The 21,488-nt window shown below is 40.9% G+C and overlaps 1 protein-coding gene across 8 annotated transcripts in view; it reads right to left on the reverse strand.

Moving 5' to 3' along the window:
• The window catches only part of LOC137592160 (rho guanine nucleotide exchange factor 28-like), a 36,516-nt gene that overhangs the window by 8,885 nt on the left and 6,143 nt on the right, over nucleotides 1–21,488 (reverse strand). For 3 of the 8 annotated variants that reach the window (XM_068310096.1, XM_068310095.1, XM_068310094.1), the window contains exons 6-20: nucleotides 18,283–18,466; nucleotides 17,568–17,769; nucleotides 16,498–16,573; nucleotides 15,703–15,749; nucleotides 14,986–15,058; nucleotides 6,376–6,497; nucleotides 5,813–6,195; nucleotides 5,090–5,258; nucleotides 4,652–4,763; nucleotides 4,368–4,448; nucleotides 3,593–3,635; nucleotides 2,529–2,618; nucleotides 1,811–1,934; nucleotides 894–1,038; nucleotides 570–625 (exon numbers count right to left, since the gene is read on the reverse strand). In XM_068310096.1, the coding sequence (XP_068166197.1) occupies nucleotides 570–625; nucleotides 894–1,038; nucleotides 1,811–1,934; nucleotides 2,529–2,618; nucleotides 3,593–3,635; nucleotides 4,368–4,448; nucleotides 4,652–4,763; nucleotides 5,090–5,258; nucleotides 5,813–6,195; nucleotides 6,376–6,497; nucleotides 14,986–15,058; nucleotides 15,703–15,749; nucleotides 16,498–16,573; nucleotides 17,568–17,769; nucleotides 18,283–18,466 (1,907 nt within the window). Of the gene's footprint in view, nucleotides 1–569; nucleotides 626–893; nucleotides 1,039–1,810; nucleotides 1,935–2,528; nucleotides 2,619–3,592; nucleotides 3,636–4,367; nucleotides 4,449–4,651; nucleotides 4,764–5,089; nucleotides 5,259–5,812; nucleotides 6,196–6,375; nucleotides 6,498–11,745; nucleotides 12,023–14,985; nucleotides 15,059–15,702; nucleotides 15,750–16,497; nucleotides 16,574–17,567; nucleotides 17,770–18,282; nucleotides 18,467–21,488 lie in introns of those variants that run through there. The other 5 variants (XM_068310097.1, XM_068310099.1, XM_068310100.1 and 2 more) reach the window with 5 other exon arrangements.

Genomic DNA, 21,488 nt, shown 5'->3' on the forward strand with positions numbered 1-21,488 from the left:
CTGAAGCTCGACTGGGTTTGCTGCCGTCACGCAGCACAGCATCACCTGTGGAAGAGTTATCAGTGGTCTAATCGTCTGGATGTAGAAGACTTCACAAGCAGGTTATGAACCCTAATTTGTTACCTACATGCCACAATGGCTGCCCACAAAAGGGTTGGTTAGATGCAGAGAAGTATTTCTCATATGCTCTGTCTAAATAATGAGTGATTTATAACGTGAGGCGAAACAACTTAGAAAACAGAAGCAGTGCTCACAGTGACCTGCATGTGCAAAGCTGGCAAAATTCACTCTTTAATGGTGGATATAAGCTGTTTTTATGACTCATGAAACCATGCAGTATTTCAACAGAAGCCCAATATAACTCCGAAATATGTTAAAGTGACGCCACATTCTTCATATCTGGGCTCTTATCCAAGACAAACAGTAGCCCCAGACATGCATTATCCTTCACCAGCAGCTGTTTGTTAAGTCATTTTGAATAATGGCCTTCAAATTATTGTTTGGAATCATTCATTATTCATTTCCTGTTGTGTTTGACATGAAATGAGGTGTGAGTTGTCAGCGGTTACCTTTCCACAGGCTGCTACAGACTCTCGACAGTTTTTATGAACATTCAGGAAACAGTCTACAAAAAAACAAAAAAAAAAAAGATAAATCCAGGATATTCAATCAGTTAACTGTCAATAAATGAAATCACCACATCTTTGGATTCAGTATCTAAATGGCTCGATACTTGTGGTCAATGTTGACTTTGTGAGAGGAAGAAATCTACCTTCAAATCTTTGGCTAAACAAAACATTGAAGCAGCATGTGTAAAGAGATTTGCACAATCCCTAAACAGTTCAGCAACCACAGACATAAAACAAGAGTGGTAATGATAGAACAGTACTTACTGGAGCACTGCAGCAGCTCTTTCCCAGAAACAGACTTATCACAAGCCACACAGAGAGTGGGACCAGATGGAGACACCGGAACAAACTGGTGTCCATTAGCAGCTCCTGACTTCTCCTTTCCCTCCTTCACCTCTTTCCCCTTCACCTGAAATTCAAGTTGTAAATATTTGAAACTCCCTCACTCATCTGACAATTACTGTAGTGACTGACGAAATGTCATGTAAACCACCAAAGACGAAACAACGTGACTCCGCACTGTGGGAATATCAAGGAGTGTGGAAGTTGTCTTCTTGCTGAAACACACCTGTTAAAGTTGGACTAGTTGTGATAAAGAGGCCTCTGAGTGAGCGTGTCTGTTTACTTTGTTAAGGTCCATGGAGAACTGCTGCTGTTGTGGCGCTTCATCCTTAGGGGGGCGTTAGGGGGATTCCTCTGTGCATGTGTGTGATAGAACTGTTTGTTTTCTTAACAAACTTAACAAGGAAGTCTAAAAGTGCATGTTTGTTTTCTGTGCAACATGTGTCCATATGTAATTGGGCACATGTTCTTGAGCACACGTGCAGGTGTTTATAAGACTAAACTTGTGCTATGGAATGTGTTTTGTTGCTTCATGCTGTGTGGAGGGGGGTCCTCACATTATGTAAGAGGATAATTTCACTGTGTTTCGTTGCTAAGACCTGAGAAGAGGGAATTTTCTCCCTCACCAAATAAAGACACTGGGTGTAGACAATGGCTCCCCAGTACAGGAATCCTGACCTGGCAGGGAGAGGTGGTAAATGTTTTACTGCGCTGCTTCTGGAGGCCTTTTAGCCTTGGCCTTTTTTAAAATAAAGTTCAACTATAGGGAAATAACCATGTAGCTGAAATCCAAGCCAGAAGGAATCACATTTTCCACCGGAGTCACTGTGCGGCCTCACCTTGGTTTTGTTGCGAGTGCTGGACATCCTGCTCTTGAGGAAGCTGAAGGTTCGGCTGACTTTGTACTTCTCTGACTCCACCTTAGAGGGGATGATGTATTTGTCCCACTCCTCATCTTCGATCCTGTTTCAGCATAATCATTTTGCTCATCAGTACAGTAATCACTTCAGCATCAAAATATATGTTATATTACTATGGAGGAGAGCAGTCTTCAAGCCCAACAAGCACATAAACTCCATTACTCTTCACTACTTTTAATATACTAAGACTATTTGACTAATCATATGCCTTTGGTGTCATGCTAAACCATAAGAATGTCCAGACAGTCTAACGGGACCCCTGGTCTACAGGCTAATATTCTTAACAACATGCTTGGCATGCTTGTGTGTCGCTACAGACTCTACTGGATTCTATTTATGGCATGACCTTGAAAAGATGCAATTATGTTGACAGCAACTTATGTTAGGCACAATGTGCATTCTTAACGAAAAGCAACAATGCAAAGGAGAGAAACATGCAATGTTACCATAAACCTCAACAATGTTGTGACATGATATAAAAGCTGTTAATATAATCTACTCTTGAAGGTTCGCACATGACCAAATACAGATGCAAAGAATTATGGGGTTAATGGAGTCGGGGAATGGCTTCATGACAGGGTTAGAATGAGTTAAGCCACACATGCATGGCTGTGAGGCCATATCTTTGAAAACATACTCTTTGAGGAACTCTGTGAGGGTGAGATGTTGAAGTGGCGCGCAGCTCTCCTCATCTGCTGACTGGGCCCGTTTACGGAAACCCAAAACCCTGCATGGATACAACACACCTCAGACCAGGATGCTGCATTCTGACTCATCACAAGACTCAAAATTTTAATAATATGATCCAAGATTATTAGAGTTTAGAGTCTCAAAATATTTGTGGGTCAATAAAGTGTCCATGGAAAAGACAGATGACTGAGGGGTTACACATAGAATGTTTTAGTGTTCATTCTATTCACTTAAACTGAAGGCACAGGTAACACCCACAATTTTTTAACATTATATAGATGCTAACATTGTAAGTAACAAACTTACAAGCCCTATTAAGATGATCATGTGAATATTAATGTGTTAAAATGACCTATTCTAATATAATGCCCTGATGACAAAATATGATAATCCAATTGCTAATATGATCTTTTAAAATGTTTCCCCTGTTAGCGATGCATGGCGTTTAGGCAAATAAAAAGTATTAGTGAATGATAAATTTGTGAGGCAGTGAAATATAAAATTAATATGGATTATGGCATTTATGAAATGACAACAAGTAAGAAAAAATCTATCACATTGTTAAGTAATTGCTAAGTAAATGTCAATCCTGTTCACCTGTTAAAATCGATATCCAGAATCCCATTACAAAACAACAATAAAGCAAACTCAGCACCACTGATTGTGGTCGAGACATTAGCTCAATGCTTCTGAGGTCTGTGTCTAAGAAGGCCCAAAGTCCTGCTGTTTACTCAGGGTTATTTTGAGGTTACAATCACAGCATACTCTGGTCCAAGCCTTGCAACAGGAAGTATGTCATATCCTGCATATTCAGACCCCAACCACAGCCTTTATACTGGAGATACACATACACATCAGAACACACACATATACACACACATGAAGCTGCATCCATGCCAACCTCTAACTTCTGGTCAACACAGATGCCTTTAAGGGAGGAACATATGAGCAATGGGTTCTGAGCACATTTGAAGGTATTGCTTATGATCTGAAATGACAAACTGGTTTTACCTCTTTTCTCTGGGAGTCTCGTTCAGGGTGTACGCTCTATGCTCTGTAAAGTAAGTAACAAGGAAATGCAAATAAAGTATGCCAGTAATACTTGTAGATAAAGGTGAACGCATTTTTACATATTAATTGGGACTCAAACAAGAGTTTTAGAAACAATGTTCCCAAACCAGATTTGAATTACATGCAAATAACAGAAATACGAATGCATGAAACAATCTGGATCAACCGCATCCCAGCAGAGAAAGAAGAAACAAAGCACAAGAGTTTCATCTTAAAAAACCAGATGACAAGGAATATGGAAAATGAAGACCAAGACGGAAACAAAATATGAACCCACACAAGCCCAAATGAAACAAAACACAACTCTCAGAGCAGAAAGACGTCCTCCTTTAGCTGATCTGTGAGAGTCATGTAGGGAGTATTTTTCCAAAGCTTCAGGTTATTAAAAAATGCAGGTTCTTGAAAGTTCAGTGCTCCACTGGTCAATCATGCAAATTTGTGTTTAGTTGATTATTGTTTTATTACGTCGTAAAAAGGTTGTGAAATTGAACTTCGGAGGAAGTATCCTCGTGACCTCGAGGAATTCTTCTCTGAGTCAATGGTTTATGAGTATCACACTTGCCACCAAAAACAAAACCTCACCACAGATAGAAGTCTTAATTATGATAATCAGCAGTTTATCCCATGGTTCAGCAGAAAGAAACACACACAGAAGTAATCCAGGGCCAACCAGCAGCCCATGAGTTTCTGTTTTTGACATCATCCTTGTACTTACTAACTTGGTTGAGACGGGAGAGGGATTTTGAAAGAGACAAAGCGTGAAGGAGAGAACGACTGCTGCTGCTGAACGCACCATCTACACAGGACAAATCATGGTCTTAATGCTGCGTACTGACACGTGTTCATTAAATCACTGCAGCAATGGAACCTCATTGAAGCCGAGCTGCCATAGAACACACTACACTCACAGAGAAGTTGGGTTTGTGACACTTGTCTGAATATCTCACATGTCATTGACTGGCTCGCAGGAACAGAGCACAGGGGTCAGAGTTCACTCACCCTCTACAAGGTCGCTAATGGTCTCGTCTCGATTTAGCAGAGTCCGTGAAGGCTTTGCCTTTGGAGAGGAGTAGGAGTAGGAGCGCAGACGAACCTCAGCCTCGTCTGAGTTCTGGATGAGAGAGCAGATCAGAACGAATGGATCAGACACAGAAGTAAGTTGATAGGTCGGTCCAATCAACTGGTGATTGCCTGTAAGGCAGGTTGGGTCTGATGTAGGGATGATAGTGAAATAAAAAGAATCAACATATCATTTCAGACTAGAAACAGACTCCAGTCTTCTAGTCATGCCTGTCTATGTATTAAAGTCGGCATTGAGTAAGAATGAAGAAAAACTTTTAGATCTCTTTTCCAGAGTCTGACGAAAGGAAGTAGCCAATCCAGGCCTTTTTTCAGGCTGCATGTGTTTCCACATGTACGGAGAAAAACCCTGCACACCTTGCTGGACTGGTGCGTACTCTCAGACTGTGTGCGGTTAAACTCTGGTGATGTGTTGAAAGAGTCCCTCTCCTCTCCAGAGCTGGATCGCAGGATAGGCCGCTTCTTTAAAGATGAGAAGTCATACGAATGTCCCAGAATATCCTCTTCTCCGCTGTCACATTCAAGACTATTTTAACACAAAACCACAAAAACACAGATGTTAAGAAGATTTTAAAAATCCTGCCCAATGTAGTTTGAAGCAGTCTAAGTCCTGAAATCCTGTTGACTCAGTAATCAGGATTACGTCCGTGATTTTGTTCACACAAGATGACGTTTATCATAAAAATTACCCCAACTAAATCCAGACAATAATACCTTTTTAAACCTTGTAGTATTTTACTGTTTTCAGTACTCACTGACAAGATCCTGCAGCACCCAGGAAACTGGAAGGAATGTTTAGCAACTTCAACACAAAAAGCTCAATTGTGTGCAGTTTTCCTGTCACTTTCTGCACCTTCTCTGACCACAACTACTGCACAAAATGTCAAGACAAGAAGCTGCTAAAATGTCAGATAAAGATGATGTTTTATTGCTGTAGCGTGGTCAACAAGATTCTATACATTCTACTGGTTTACTAATTTTGAGTGCTTTTGAGTGAGTGTTTTTGTGTCTTTACACAAAAACTGAACCAGCTCTGATGCAGCCACACTGATTGTTATTTGTTTCTGTTTAGTGTCCTACCTCAGTCCCTGGCTAATCTCCGTCAAGCTGCATCCTCTGTGACTCAAGGCAGGAGAAACTGGAAAACATGGCTGGGCATGACACCTCTGTGCTGCCTCAAACAAACAGAGGGGGGAAGCCAGTGGAGAGGAAAGCAAAGACCGGGAGGAAGGAAAGGGAGAGGAGGGAGAGACGCAAAGAGGTTGCTCCTTATGATTCTCCGGGCCAAGGACTTGGGTTCCCCTTTCACCATTATGGGGAGAGGATGGGTGCCGATTCTGGCAGCAGTTCCTTGAGTTGGGGGGAGTCATGGCGCAGTGATTCCAGTGAGGGCTGCCGATATGGGCAGCAGGGCTCACCTCCTCCTCCCCTGGGGAGCAACATTTAATGTCAGTGTCGTCCACCTAGAACAGAAAATGAAAGGGTGATGAGACTTTTTACAATTTATATCTCATGTATTGAAACAATCAAATTAATGCAAGCAAATTCTGTTTTCAAATTATTGTTAGGAACTGTATAGCTATTGTATGTAACCGATTTTACTTACGTGACTAGAAGAAGAGGTTTATTTCCAACAGACTCACCTGGTCCATCAGCATGGCGCTGGCGTACCCTCGGTCTTTGCCGTGGATCATTGCTGACAGTTTGGCAGCTGCTGCTAGAGTCAGGGACGAGGCCTGACTCTCCCTCGTTGACTGGTTTTTCTCTGGAAGTGGGAGAGCCACAGAGAGAGAGGGAGAGTGAGAGATATGTTGAATGGGGGAGGTCTTTTCAATATTACATTTAGTTCCAGCAGCAACACCAAATAGCTTCTCACAAACACGGGAAGTGACATCGACATCCTGAGGGGTTGCATGTCATTGTTTAGCACCAAGAGTCTCAGTTTGAGTGCACGTCTGGCTCTTTCCACGCCCATGTCAATGGGTGTTCATGAAGTTATGAGTGGGCATCTGTAGGCAACTTTCTTCCCCACCCAGACTTCAATATAGTGGGTCAGTGGAAATAACTCAGGGTGAGAACACGGTAGCATTCAGAGGAGCCATTTCAGCACAGTAACTCTACTGTGAGCTGTTGCCTGGCTTTGCTTTTAAAAAGGGGGGGAAATACTCAACTCTCAAAACACACACAGCTCCCTCTGGGATGTTGCTCTGCACAAAAAAACAACTGCCCCAAAACTTAGTTTCTATCACAAGGGTCACAAACATAGTGCTCACTGCAGAGAGCAGTTTAAAAATGGTTTGTTTTGGTAAACACAACACATTTAAAAGAGGAGAAATATCAAGGTGAGAATAAATAATAGGATAACATACATGTAAACCCAGTAAATATGAATGAAGATGCAAAATATGACTGCATCTGAATGAACACATTTAAAGACACCATACGTAAAGATACACCATATGCAGTTTGTGGTGAAAAAGAGGATATGATAAATTGATAATTATTTTTGACATATATGCTATTAAAAATGGTATAAATACAATATATTTAATGTTTGACCATAAAAAATGTCAAATTTTGCTCATGATGTAGAGTCGTAGGTGAATTTTTTTAATTTAAATTGGTGTCCACCAACCCAGCCAAGCAGGGCTTGGCTGATGATGTGAGGTATTAAGAAAATCCAAAACAGCAATTCAATGACGAATTAGGGTCGATCACTTATAAACTACAAGGATGAAAATAAGTTTAATTATGAAGCTAAGATGGCTGAAAAGCAACACTTTGGGGGGAAAAAAGGGACATTTCAATAATTCTATTTCTATGGCAACTAACCCAGCTCCAATTGGTGATTATGGTCATGTGTTGTGGTAAAAAAGGCTCACTGAGGAATTTAGTCAGCCAAGAGTCATATATGATCATCAACAAATAATGAAAAGGACATTTCACAATTTATGAAGCATTCACTGGAAAAAAAGGACTCTCACCAGTGCGCTAGTCGTCACACTGACAGGATGTAGCATTGTTAGTTGAGTTACATGACATACAATCATCACTCTCTGCTGCCTCAACCATGCCTGCCACAGCGGTGAAAAAAAAAACAGATCAGTGGCACCGCTGCTCCTAGCTAAACTACTTGAGCAGATACTAAACCAAGACTTACAGAAAATTAATCTACAGTTTATACATGGCTGCCAACACCGCAGGATAGATGAAGAGTATTTGTAGCATTTATAGCAGGGAATAAATCAGACCAACAATTGGCTGCACTTCCTGTAGGTGGTGAGTGCAATAAATCTGAGAGGCCACAGGGAGACATTGATGAGAACACCAGACCATCCGTGTTCCATCCAAATGTTGAGACAGACACAACCCGAACTGCTGCAAGATCCACAGAGATGTACAGCGTCGTGTCAAGAGAACCTAAATGCAACAGAAGTTACTACTTTATAGTAACCCAAATGATTTTATATCGCTAAGAATGACTTTTGGAACTTATTAGTTCCACATGACAACATGATACTATCTACAATACTACAATAGATCTACAATACCTGGACAAAAGCTGCGCTTGACCTTCAGCTCTACGGTACTTGTAGTCAAGTTTCAGTCAAACACCAAATCCAGAAAAGGAAAGGGGGGGGGGGGTTAGATCATGGATGGGGGTCAAACCGCTATTTGAAAGCAGATACTGTTTCATATAAGCCCACTTAAAGAGCTTGACAGACAGGACTAATAGTTATGGTTCTGGGCCAGGTCCAAAGCCACAGCTGGCTGCCATGGGCCCGATCATTCACACACCTCTGACCGATAAACACTGCCTCAGTGAACATTAATGTCAGGCGCTGCAATCTGTGTTTAACATCAGTTAACTGGGAGAATAACAGAAAAGAAGGGCACTCACATTATTAACAAGTTAGAGCCACACAAATTCAATCTTTCTGACAGAGAAGTTATCTTTATCTCTACAGCGCTGTCCGCGGGCTGCCATTTCAAAGATGTTTTTGAAAAGTATAGTGCAGTGCTTGGAGCTATTGTATAGAATTTTACTCAAACAAAGTGAATTTGGTTGCGATATGATATTCAGAGTGTGTCCCTGAGTGAGAGTCAACCCTATACAGTAGCAGCGTTTGGAGCAGAGGGGAAAAGAGAGAGCTGGAGTTTTACAGAGGCCCAGACAAAGACTGCAGTCACTGCCAGGTTTCCAGACCAGGGTAGTTAAACACAGAGAGTGACCCTTCAACTCCTGCACACCCCTGGGAAAGAGAGAGATCGAGGAAGGGAGGATAGGACGGGGGGTCTTGTTCTCAAAGTTTTCTCTCTCATGAGACTTGTGTGCAGAGAGTGGAGAAACAAATGTTTAAAATAAACAAAGAATCTTAATTGTGTGTTTATTATAAGAATTAAAGGTTATTATTCCATGATCTCGATTCTGTGCTCATGTAAGTCACCCTTTGAGCACAGTGCTAAAAAACTTTCACTTTGTCTGGGAGAAATTAGTGGCATAGTAAAAAAAAAAACAAGCATCTGAGGAATCTATGCACAAAAAGTGATTAAAATCTAAAAAAGAGGAGGTAGTTATTTAACTTCAATACTTCATGGAGCATCATTTAAAATCATTATAACCACTGTCCATTAAAATTCACTCTTTGACTCATGACACCTTTGGTCAAACGTTCCAGTCCAAGCATCACATCCTGCATTTGCACGGTGTTTACATTTCAATGGTTCACCAGAGAGCCAGGAAGAGGTAAACCCAGAATCCCAGTGATCAGTCCTCAGGCTGAAGAAATAAACTTGTGGCACCTGCCCACCTGAAATCACATTTCATTTGCTTTGTTACACCAGAGCTGTTTCACTTCACATTTGACCTCTGAAATGTCTAAATCTAAAATATGTTCACTTGAAAAAAGATCACATAGAATTTCTTTCTGTTCATCAGCTGAACTGATCAGATGGGAACCCTGTGTGGAATTTGCAAATATTAATCACAATCAAGAAGCAATAAAACGGATAATCCTGTAGTGTTTCATCATAAACAAGAAGGAAAAGAGCATTTGATTTGAGGCATCACACTGACATGGTATAACCTTCATCTTCCTGTGTGTCTTTCTTTCTCTCTCTCTCTGTCTTCCCAAAAAACCCACAGTCATTTTGCACAATAACAATGAAATCTATTCTCTTCTATTCAGGTAGAACTTCACCTTTTCAGCATTTTCCTCTGCTGACCCACAAATAATTATGAGATAACTTGTTCTGCAAGATTAAAAAGTTTACAATGGTGTTTACTTATTGAAATGCATAAACAACAACAGCATTCAGAGAAAGCAAACCTTCAACAAAAGCCATGCCTTACCTCCATAAGGTTCCTTCTCTTGAAAAGTAACACTGATGTATGTAACAATCATAATCAGACTATTCTACCATGAAAACACACACCTTTGTGGTTCCACCGGACAGACAGTTACCAGAAGTGAATCACCTGCTTCCATCTCTGATATCTAGCTCTGTCGCTTTTACTGTAAAAATGTCAGCATTTTGAGTAGAATGGTTGCACGCAGGATTCTCACAATAATGAAAAAAAGGAAATCAGGGTTCTATTCCAAATACAGTGATACCTCTACTTACGAATGTCTCCACTTACGAAATTTTCTACTAAAGAAATTTCTCAGCAGGAAAGTATTACCTCTACTTACGAAAGAAACTTCGAGTTACCTAATGTAAAAGCACAGTATCGGCTGATACTCGAATCTCCCACAGGTTCCTGAACGCAACATTCTCATAGCTGCTCTGCCATTGGCTATTACCTCTTATGTATCTTCCTGGCATCCCATTGGCTAAGAGGGATGCCACTCCACCTCTGCATGGAGCTAGATCGGTGCTTATAGAGTGTCTTCGGCATTCGGAACTCGACCCTGAGGTGTCGGATAGTTTTGCGCAAATATAATAATTTTTTGAGTACGTATTCGCTATGGACCCCAAGAAAGTGATGGAGCAAAGAGGAAAACAAAAGACGAAGAAGAGTTTTTTGTCCATACAAACAAAGCAAGAGATAATAGAAAAGCATGAGAAAGCGATGCGTTTGGTTGATCTCGCCCAAGAATATTAATTAATTAATTTCGTACGTAGAGGTACCACTGTACTTAATAGACTCTTTCTTTGGGGCAACACTCACCCTTTCACCCAGTGTTAAAATAATCAGTCAACTACTTCAAGTGTGTTTATGAAAAAAAAAACAAAAAAAACATTCCCTCAAGATCCCTAGTCTGCCCTTTTATTTCCATTTTACGCTCTAAATTCAGGGGTCTTCCTGCTACTACTCCAGCTAGTCCTTCATGCAAAATGCATAGAAACAGTCCTAAAAGTTAAATCTTGCAGCATTTTAGAAAGTGAATAAAATTTCTGGCGTAAAAACTGACTCTTGCGCCGTTAAACTGCATGGGTAAGAAGATTGCTATATGAAAGTATATAATAAGCATTCATTCTTTTGCACGTCAATGACCTTAACTAAAACACAAGGAAACATCACAACAGCAGCGTTCATTCATGCAAGAAAAACACCATGGCTGTCAAAAAGCTCCAAACCACTCCATCAGCCTGGAGTAGACATCTGACATTCCCCAACACACTGTCAGATATCAGGTTACATCACTGGCAAACACGCAGTTATCTCATTCTGACTGAGCTGCAGCTGCATGTGTGAATATGCATACATAAAGGAACAGTCTAATTTCAATGGTAACTTTCCACAACAAACAGTGATGTGCCTGCCTGGGGGACAATCTGTAACATGAAGTAGATTTAAGGAAAAAAAGGAGTCTGCATACGTGTTAGGTGTGACATCAAGACAATTATGTCAGCAGATCAGTAACACGCAGTAACTGACAATATGTGACATTAAAATGACCTCGCTGACTTCATGATGGAGACTCATAAACAGGATGGTGCATCGATTATTCAATATAACAAGACATCAAACTCTCTCATCTATAAATCTGAACACCATTCAGGATCACCTTTTTTGCCCGTCTTCTTGTACATCCTCATTTTTGGAAATGAGGGCCAGGAGTAGTTGAACGGAGAGTCAGAGTCGGAATCCATAACTTCAAGTAGTCTTCAAGAAAGTCTTCATCAAAATGACTTACGTCATCTGATAAATAAATGAACGGAACCTCAGTTCACATCCATTCCCAGTGACTGGAGAGACTGCGACCCAGAGGAGGACTTCACTCTTGCTTGTCCAGACCCTCACTGTAGATACTCTTGACACATTATTGAAGAGCCAGCATGTCTCCCCCAGTCACCCTTCCCCCCAAAATCCTCCCCTTCCCCCTCCACACCTCTACACCAACTGTCTGGCACAGCCTAGACTGAACCCTGTCCTCTCTCCTCCTTATCTTCAGTTTCGTCCTGGTCTACTGTTTTGTCCCGTCTCCCTGTCTGGACTCCTTCAATCTAAGTCAATCTTAGCGGCTTCAACTTTCTTTCTCTCGCTCTCAGTCGGTCATCTACCACACGCAGCACGGAGGGAGGGAGATCAACACATGCTGACAGGAGCAGGGGGAGGAGTGTATGATGGCCGGAAAGAATGAGTGAATGAGAGGAGAGACACAGAAAGAGAGAAAAAGTCAAACAGAGGAGTAACTTCAGAACCCACTGCAAAGACAAACAGCACGGCAGACAGCTTAGCTGAGGTGAGTGTCAGATACAGGAGGAATCATTAACCCCGTCAGTTCATCATTGTCCCAGAGACACACTGGAGGAGTTGTACGTTCCACCAGCTCAAAGGTGCAAACACAAACATGTCTGATGCCACTTCTGGAGAGACCCTGTTTTCTATATATTTCACCATGAGCAGATACTGTAGTTTGTGTGTGTGTGTGTGTGTGTGTGTGTGTGTGTGTGTGTGTGTGTGTGTGTGTGTGTGTGTGTGTGTGTGTGTGTGTGTGTGTGTGTGTGTGTGTGTGTGTGTGTGTGTGTGTGTGTGTGTGTTTGGGTGGGGGGGGGGCTGCCAGATCAGCAGCCTCACCATGGAGACAGCTATGGGAGCTGCTGTTGTGTTCTTCTTCCATGCCACCCCCCCTCAAGTCCCCCACCCCCACCCTTCTTCTCCTTATTCTGCCAAGGTACCCTGAGTACATTACTTCACTTGCAGGAGGGGTACAAGTACGCTTTGCATGTGGTGGTAAAAGTGAGAAAATCGGCTGGTGAATGAGTACTCGAGACAAGTCAGACAATGGCAGCGTGGAAAGACGCCAAACACGGGTTTATAAATACACATAAAAGGAGGGGAGAACAAAACAGAGAGAAACAGGGGGAAGAAGACGGTTTTGTGGGCAGAATATAGACAGAGTAGACAGAGGCCACTGAGACTGTAAAGACTGTGTGTGTGTGTGTGTGTGTGTGTGTGTGTGTGTGTGTGTGTGTGTGTGTGTGTGTGTGTGTGTGTGTGTGTGTGTGTGTGTGTGTGTGTGTGTGTGTGTGTGTGTGTGTGTGTGTGTGTGTGTGTGTGTGTGTGTGTGTGTGTGTGTGTGTGCAGGGTACTGGGACTGTACTAGTGAACATTAATGCTGCCTTTGTGGGTCTGAGTGAGCTTTAATCCTTTTTTCCATTCTCCAATTAGATCCTCAGCCGGGGTCACAGAGTCTTGTTAGCGTTCCTGGCGTTGAACTCACTGTCTGTTGTCACCCAGCCAAACTATCCATATCATAAATCCCTTTTCTTGCTCGCTCTTTCTTTACCCCCCATTACACACACATAAATGCACACACACATATAGACACCCCCCTTTCTCTATGGATCTCCACAAGTCGCTAGAAAACTGCATTCAGCAAATCCTTGGCAACCATGATTCAGCCACAAACACCCCCTTTATCACTTCCTTATATTGTTTGCCCCCTCCAGAGCGTTCTTCCCATCTGCATTCATCCTACCAAACACACACAAGTGCACAGAGAAGCTTATGGTACACACACACGCGCACATGCACACACACACACACACACACACACACACACACACACACACACACACACACACACACTCACACACACACACACGCCTAGCTCCTTTCTCTTTTCAGTTTAAGATGAAGTGGCCATTGCTGTTTGTTCACTTAACTCACATTAAAACGCTGACCTGGGAGGACTGGGGGTGCATGAGACCCTCTGTTTGCGACAGCATGTTTTGGGTGGAGTATCTGAATTCTCTGCGTATTTAGAGGGAAAGGAGGGACGTAAAAAGAAGGCAGGACAGGTAGTCTTTATCTGAAAAAGTTTGAACATTAACACGCGCATTGAGAACCTTGTATAACTTTCTAAGACGATTGTGCATTTCATTAAATTCAAGCCAATAAAGGTACTCTAATTTATAGTGGAGAGAGGAAAGTGATGACATCAAGAAGACAACAAGAAGAACATGACAACTACGCTCAAAATTCCTCACCACTTGCTGAAGTTCTGGGCAGAGGAGTTCTGTCTGTCCATCTGATGACGCATTAGCTGCAGTTGAGTGCTCGTATCGCATGTGAGCTTCACGCATTGGTTGAAAAAACAAAAGCTCAAGAATGTCTGAATGAACAACTGAAATTCCTCAACAGTATAACTGGAACCGTAATAGTTGAAGAATTATTTTATTAAACATTTGTCTGTTTCAGTCTGAGCACTTTATTTAATCGACACAGAGAAACCACACAGAAAATATATGGAAATTCTAATCTATTCAAGAAGCATAAGCACAGATATATCAACGAACGCAGACACGGACGGATTCGGAAACCCCTGAAATGAGCATGGACAACAGCACCATCCAAGAAGGGTGAAGCCACCTTCACTCACCAAGTTGGGATTCATTTGTGTTGTGTTGTCTCAGAATTGTTCTCTTTAATACCATGTATAACAAATGTCAGTGTCATAATGACTACCAACACACATAAGTGACAAAGATTTCAGAGGGTGAAGACAAGTCGGGAGCTGAAATGTGATCGTATTGTTTGTAGCAAAGGCAGAAACCCACAGCCGCGGACTGGGGTTGACTTCTAAGTTATTTTCACAAAACAAAATATTTCCTGCAGTTTAATTAAATTAATGGTTATAAAGTACTTGGATAACTTCCTATAGATGTGACACCATTTTAAACAACAATGATCAGTCCAACTGATAATCTCAAGCTGAGGCACTGCGATCTATCAAATTAAAACCATATTGAAAAACAGCTTCGGGAGACAATTTAAAAATAAATTAAATGAAAACCTTTACCGGAGACAGACGGTGGAGGATTGTTCTCTTCATCCTCCTCATTCAGGCAAAACATGAGAGTCTCCTCGTAGTCCTGGGTCAAGAAACAGGAAACGTTTCACGAAACAGCACTGACACTTTGTCTTCAGTTACAAGTACACTATAGAAACCAACATATGAGCAGAACTAAGTATAAAAACACAACTGTGTGGTCAGTGCTTAGGTGTGCGACAGAGCACAATGAATTAGTTAACCATCTGCATCGTATGAAACAGGACCTATCAGACAACCAGAATCACGTGCACCCACTACACCTCTCCAAACATGTAATACACAGTTGACCACTGAGTTAGCTATTCAGTGGTGCATGCAAGGTGCCAACTCCAACACCTTAACAATCAGAGTGAAACAATGCAGGGCTTTGAGAGGCAGTCAGTGCCTTCTTTAGACTGTGACCACAGTTTGCCACTGGCTGATGCAGATGTTCAATGGGTTTTTTACTAAAGACATATAGCTATGATCTTTTTATGTAACACCTGTTGTTGAAAATGAGAAAAGAATGTTTTAAAAAAAATACATTGGAAAGTACACTAACTCTAGCCATGCTTGACACAGCTAATAAAAAAAAGCCTTTTAAAAACACACCCAGGGGGTTTGACAGCATCCACTGGCATATTTTAGTCCATGACAGCTCTGAAGGTGAAATATTATGAGATAATAATTGCATTAAATACTCACATTTTCTTCTCCAGCAGAGGTTCCCTGACTGATAACAGCGTATAGCACTTAAAGAAAAGACAGTCAGACAGGAGTCATAAAACTTCAAAAGAAGCTCAAGCAAGCACAGATGTTACAGGTGTTAAGAGTATTTATCATGTAAAGTTTTAGTTTTCCTTTTCTTCCCTGAGTTACCTGGGGAGAGCTTTACCATGTGGTCTCTTTTTTTTTTCTTTTCATTTAACTAACGTGCATTCCAAATCAAATAAATATGACGTAGTGAATGATTGCCTAACAGATACAAACCAGTAACGTGCAAAAACTAAAGACAGTGGGTGAAAGAGAGCATGTAGTTTTATGTAATCTAAATAACTATGCTGTAAAAACTTGACTATGATTTTCCTTATTTTCCTTAACACTTTAAAATTTGATTTGTTCACCTTTAAAATGGTTAACGGCTATTCTCAGAGTCTTTTGTGTCTAAACAACAGTTGATAATAAAGAGAAATTCAATTAGGAAAGACATATATTACTAATCTTCACAAAGAGTCATCTTTGAGGCATATTGTACTTTCGTCATCACTTTCCCCTTTTTTTCACAGAACTGCAATACCAAGAAACCTCACAGGAGGGCAGACACCGTATATCAATGCTGCAGACTGACTGGAGTCACATTATCTAACCTCGTAAAGCACTAAAGCAAAGGATGCCAGACCAGCACAGCATAAACAGAGGAGTTAAACTGGATCATTTAGTGAGGCCTAGCCCCTCAAAGTCCACAAAGTACAGGTATTCATATTAGGAAGGGTAAAATACTGTTCTCTGTAGGATCATCCACCAGGTCTTCCCTCTCTATGATGGTCTCCACACGTTCCCTCCTGAGTGCTCTAATCTGTGGAGACAGTAATATTTGACTATGAGGATACAGTACAAACAAAGCCCACGACTGACTTTGACTTCATGTTTGCCTCATTTGTGAAATGATGCTCAAGATTATCTGCATATCTGCATTGGGTGAATGTTGACATTATACCCCATGTGAGGCAACTACTGACTTAACTCTGACAGTAGACAAAAACAGAGTATATTTTTCTAATATTTCTATTTTTAGACTGTTTCAATGACAGAACTTATATTTATTGATCGAGATTTTTCAACATTTTTCAAGTTTGATCTGCAAATTCATGTTTTTAGATGGAAAGACTTCAAAATATGAATCAACAATGATTAGAAGGAGGCAGTAAAGTAGGCTTTGGTATTGATACCAAAATGTAGTTTAAAAATATGTTTTTCAAGACTGGTTTCGATTAAACAACTTCAGTGAAAATGGAGCATGAGATATATTTATTCTCTGGTCACATGGTGTTGCTGCCACAAGCCAAAGGAGGAAACTGAGTGAACTGTCTCCCCACATAAGGACTTCTTGATATTAGAATACATTTTAATCCAGTAGTGTTACCCCAAGTGGTTAGAAACACACACTGCACCCTTATCACCCATGGATATTTCTTTATCTACAACCCATAGCAGACCATGATCTCCGCATAAAGTTTTTAATTTCTTCAAATCCCCGATTTTCAATCTGCAAGCATTTTCTCTCTTTTACATTCAGTTTTAATCCAATCAATTCAACAACCCAGTTCAAATCAATGAATTTTTATGTTTCAACCTTTTCAACTTTTATAAATATTCACTGCTTTTTGGGTCAGCTTCATGCACATTGAAACTGATGATTCAATCTGGCAGCAGTTTTTTCATTTCACACATCTGCAATTATTAATTTTTTTATATCCCAAAATCTTCACAAGTTCACTGTGTTGTTAAGATTTAATCCTATGATAGTGAACTTTTACCAGCATCAAACAACACTCATAGCCCAGCTTCACCTCTTTGAGGAAGTTCTTGTCTCCAAGCCGGTCCCTCAGAAGCAGGATGTCAGCATGCCGGCTCTCTTTGGAGCTCCATCTCAGGTTTTGTCGTACAGTCAGAGTCAGGTTCCCTGTATCATGACAGAACCTCAGCAAACGGGACTGGTCTACCCACACCTGGGTTAGGCCTGCTGGAGGTGTAGCTAGAGGGTTGGGTGGGCTGCAGCACAACAAGTGTCATGTCAACAATAAAAAATTATGGGACATTCCAAGAGAATGCCATTTTATCTACAAAAACTTGAATTAAAGACTTTTTAAGTAATTAGAACAACAAAGGAAAACATTCCTGACTTTGACAGGTAATTAACAAATGCTAAGCATCGTATTGATTCATAGAAAGTATGATGACCTGGGGTTACAGTGGAGCAGGACAGTTATGCAGTGTGAAGAGCTGCTGTCTAAAAGCAAAAAGCTTCTGGGCCTGTCTTTGTGGAGCTTGCATGTCATCTGCACTGACTGTAAATGGATGTTCTTCAGGTGATCTTGTTTAATCTCATTGTCCACAAACAAGGTCACATTCAGTGGTGACTCACAGTGGGTGTGACTGTCTGTGTTTGTTCTATAACGGACAAGTGACCTGCCTCTGTTCCAGGACCTCTAAAAAGGACAACTGGGTGCAGCTAAATTACAGGTGGGTCTCTCTGAGGTGTCCTCTTGGATCTGATTATCTTACTGTGTGAGCAGTTCCATAAGTCGAGTATTGTCAGCCATTTGTGCCAGCTGCAGTGGTGTAAAGCCCTCTTCGTTCGGCAGACTAACAGCCATCAGCCCCCCGGGCTGGCAGAGAAGCAGCTCAGACAGCTGATACAGACCCCATCTCACAGCCAGATGCAGGGGAGATTCCTTCATACTCCGCTCTGTAGATAAGGGAGAGATAAACAAAAGCGACAGTCACGGGTTTTAGATACAAACGAGTAAATAAATTTGGATCTTAAACAGTGAATAAATCTGTACCAAAAAATAAGAAAACAAAACAAGAGGGATAAACAAGGAATTTTGCCTAATAACCATCCCCCATGACAATTAATGTAAATGTAAGCGACTGAATTCTTCTCTTGAACAGCACTGTGTCTCTCTGCTCTACTGACCTACTTAAAGACAATAAAAGCTTCAACAAAGCTGTGATCGTTTCTTTTTCTCTGTCTGCCACTCTATGTAGTCTGTATCCAGGTAACTGGATCCAATCAGCTGCAGTCAAAAAAACTGGTAATTTTGGAAATGTACTGCTTTAGTTTTTAAAAAGAAGCAGTTTCACTGTAATCTTAAAACATAATAATTGCTGATCATGTCAAAAGGAAAGAGACAATAAGTTAGAACATTTAGTCAGGTTGAAGACAAGCTGTTCAATCATTAACAAAGTAAGTCTAACTGAATGGGTAATAATAATAAAAAAAAGCAACTCACAGTTCTGTACAATACAATGTAGTGAAGCTTAGAATTTTTCAGAAGATTAATGCATACTGTTAAAGTGAGAATGAACTATCACTGTTGGCTTTTTGGGGAACAGTCATCAGGATTTTGGCAACTTTCACCCTTATCGTTTCACTTGTGACAAATTCACCTGCAATTTAGACTTTGCTGCCATACGTGTCAAATACTAAAGCAAATGCAGAAGTGTATCTCATTCACTTGAATAACAACAAGCAGTATCTGGCAGCTTTCACTATTTTCATTGCACAGGTTATGAGGCAACACAAGACAACGAGCAGTGGCACAAAGAGGCCAGAAGATGTCTGAATATTGGGCACTAACACCTCGTTCAAAATAATCCAAAAGGAAGATTTAACGGGAAGAAATACGGACAAAACAGACTGACAGGCTATCAATGGGATACTAGTGAACCAAAATTGGTCGTCCAGATCAAAAGAATGATTTTGTCATACAGTGAGATTTTGGATTATTTCTGGGAGCTTGTACAAAACTCCATATTTTGCATTTTATAGTGCTTACCAGCATCACAAATATAGTGTCAAGATCACACCATTAAACATGTTTATCAGACTGCAAGATATATTTTTACATAACTTTGAAGTCCTTCTCTTCCATCTGTAATGTGCTGTAAGTGCTCCACTTTGGATTTTAACTAGGACATGATGAACTGTTTAATACTGGAGATCACTAATTAAACTGAAACAACTTATTTTCTCAAAATAACCACAGATCTGCTCCTGCTGGCTTGAAGGGGAAGGAGTATTTGTCTTTCTATGTCAGTCCTGTGATGAACCAGTGACCTCAACCTCATAAAAAGTGGTTTTCTTCTATATTTCTGTAATGCTGGTGCATCTAAAACCACTTTGGGATGCAGACCTCATCATTCTTTGAGACAGCCTTCACTTAAGCCATCTGTATATAAAGATAATGATGTTCAATCTGTCAGAGTTGCACTCTGTCTAAAGAGAAATCATCCAGATTCTATGAGGTTTTTTGATTAAGTTCCAATAGGATTATTTGTATGTGCCTTTAACTACAAACAAAAACAAATCATAAGCATGAAAGGAGACTTGAAGATTGACAATTCAGTTACATTCAGCATCAGGATACAGTGATGACATAAACAGTCTTATCAAATTAACCACAGACGATCAGAGGGAGATGATGTGATGCAACAGACAAACATAGCCATATTAAAACTAAATCTTTGTTCTTATTTAGGGGGCCCCACACAAACACTCTGATCATAGAAACAGATGGTGGCATCTTATGCACATGGGGGTCACTGCTCGCGCACACACACACATGCAAGCACACACACTTTCCTCCAGTTTTACTGAGTTCTGCCGGTGGCTACTTCCAGTTGGAATAGCAGCCTCTATTAACCATATTACATGCTGCTTAATTGGCTTTGATGAATTCTGCAGAAGCTCACTGTGACCAAGATCACTTCCGAGTTTAGCCCTGTGAGGATGGAAAATGGGAATGATGGCATACAAGAACGGAGTGGAAGTAAACAGAGATGAACAGCACACTATCTGTACATGCAGTACTCTGAAGCACTATGCAGAAATTATTAAATTATGACTGAATGATGTTTACTGTATCTCTGCACATCAACCGTCCTTCATCAATTTCTACTCATAAATTAAAGATAAAAAATTGACTCTTTACGCAAACACTGTGTCAGCCATTATACCAATTAAAATAACGCATAAACTCCTTCATGCAATGTTTGATTTACTTGTACACTATCCATTTAGTGAGGACCCGATTCTTGTGAGATGCAGAAGGAGCCTGTTCAGGAGTCACCCCACAGAAGCCAGGAGAGAGTGTGCCATGTACCAGGAGCTGGTAGAAGAGTGGAGGAGGCAAAGATGGAAAACATTCTGCAAGCCTCTGGAGGTGGGCTTCCGGGGATTAGCAGGCCGTTCACTCTGCAGAGTTTTCACACAGCCAGGCAAAACAGCACGCAACTGAAGCCATAGAAAATACCACAAAGTGGCTTTGGATCAGGATTGTAGAACCGTGGGTAAAAGCTGCTGGGACACAAGCTGTGGACTGATCACCCTGACCGTGTCGCCTCGATGAGTGACTGATATCTTTACAGAAGGTGTTGGCAGACAAGACGTCATGGTGATGTACAGAACTGGTTTCAATCATGATTACAAGATAGAGATGACTGGAATTTACATTGGTGGGTAATTCTGAGTCTGAGCAAAGAAAATTTTTCACACTCCCCCAATATCTAGCTGCTATCCAAAGACCTATGTTAAGGTCGAACTACTGGCTAAGAGTAGCTGTGTCTTGAATTAAAAACAGTGTCTAATGTCTGGTTTTTAAAATCTCTCATCCTCTTGTTTCTTCGCAATGTCCTTGATACCTTATTTCTTATTCTTTCTATACCCACATAAAGAACTACCTTGTGTCTGAATGATGCTGTACAAA

This window comes from Antennarius striatus, chromosome 3 (assembly GCF_040054535.1).
Source record: "Antennarius striatus isolate MH-2024 chromosome 3, ASM4005453v1, whole genome shotgun sequence".
Classification (NCBI taxonomy): Eukaryota; Metazoa; Chordata; class Actinopteri; order Lophiiformes; family Antennariidae; genus Antennarius; species Antennarius striatus.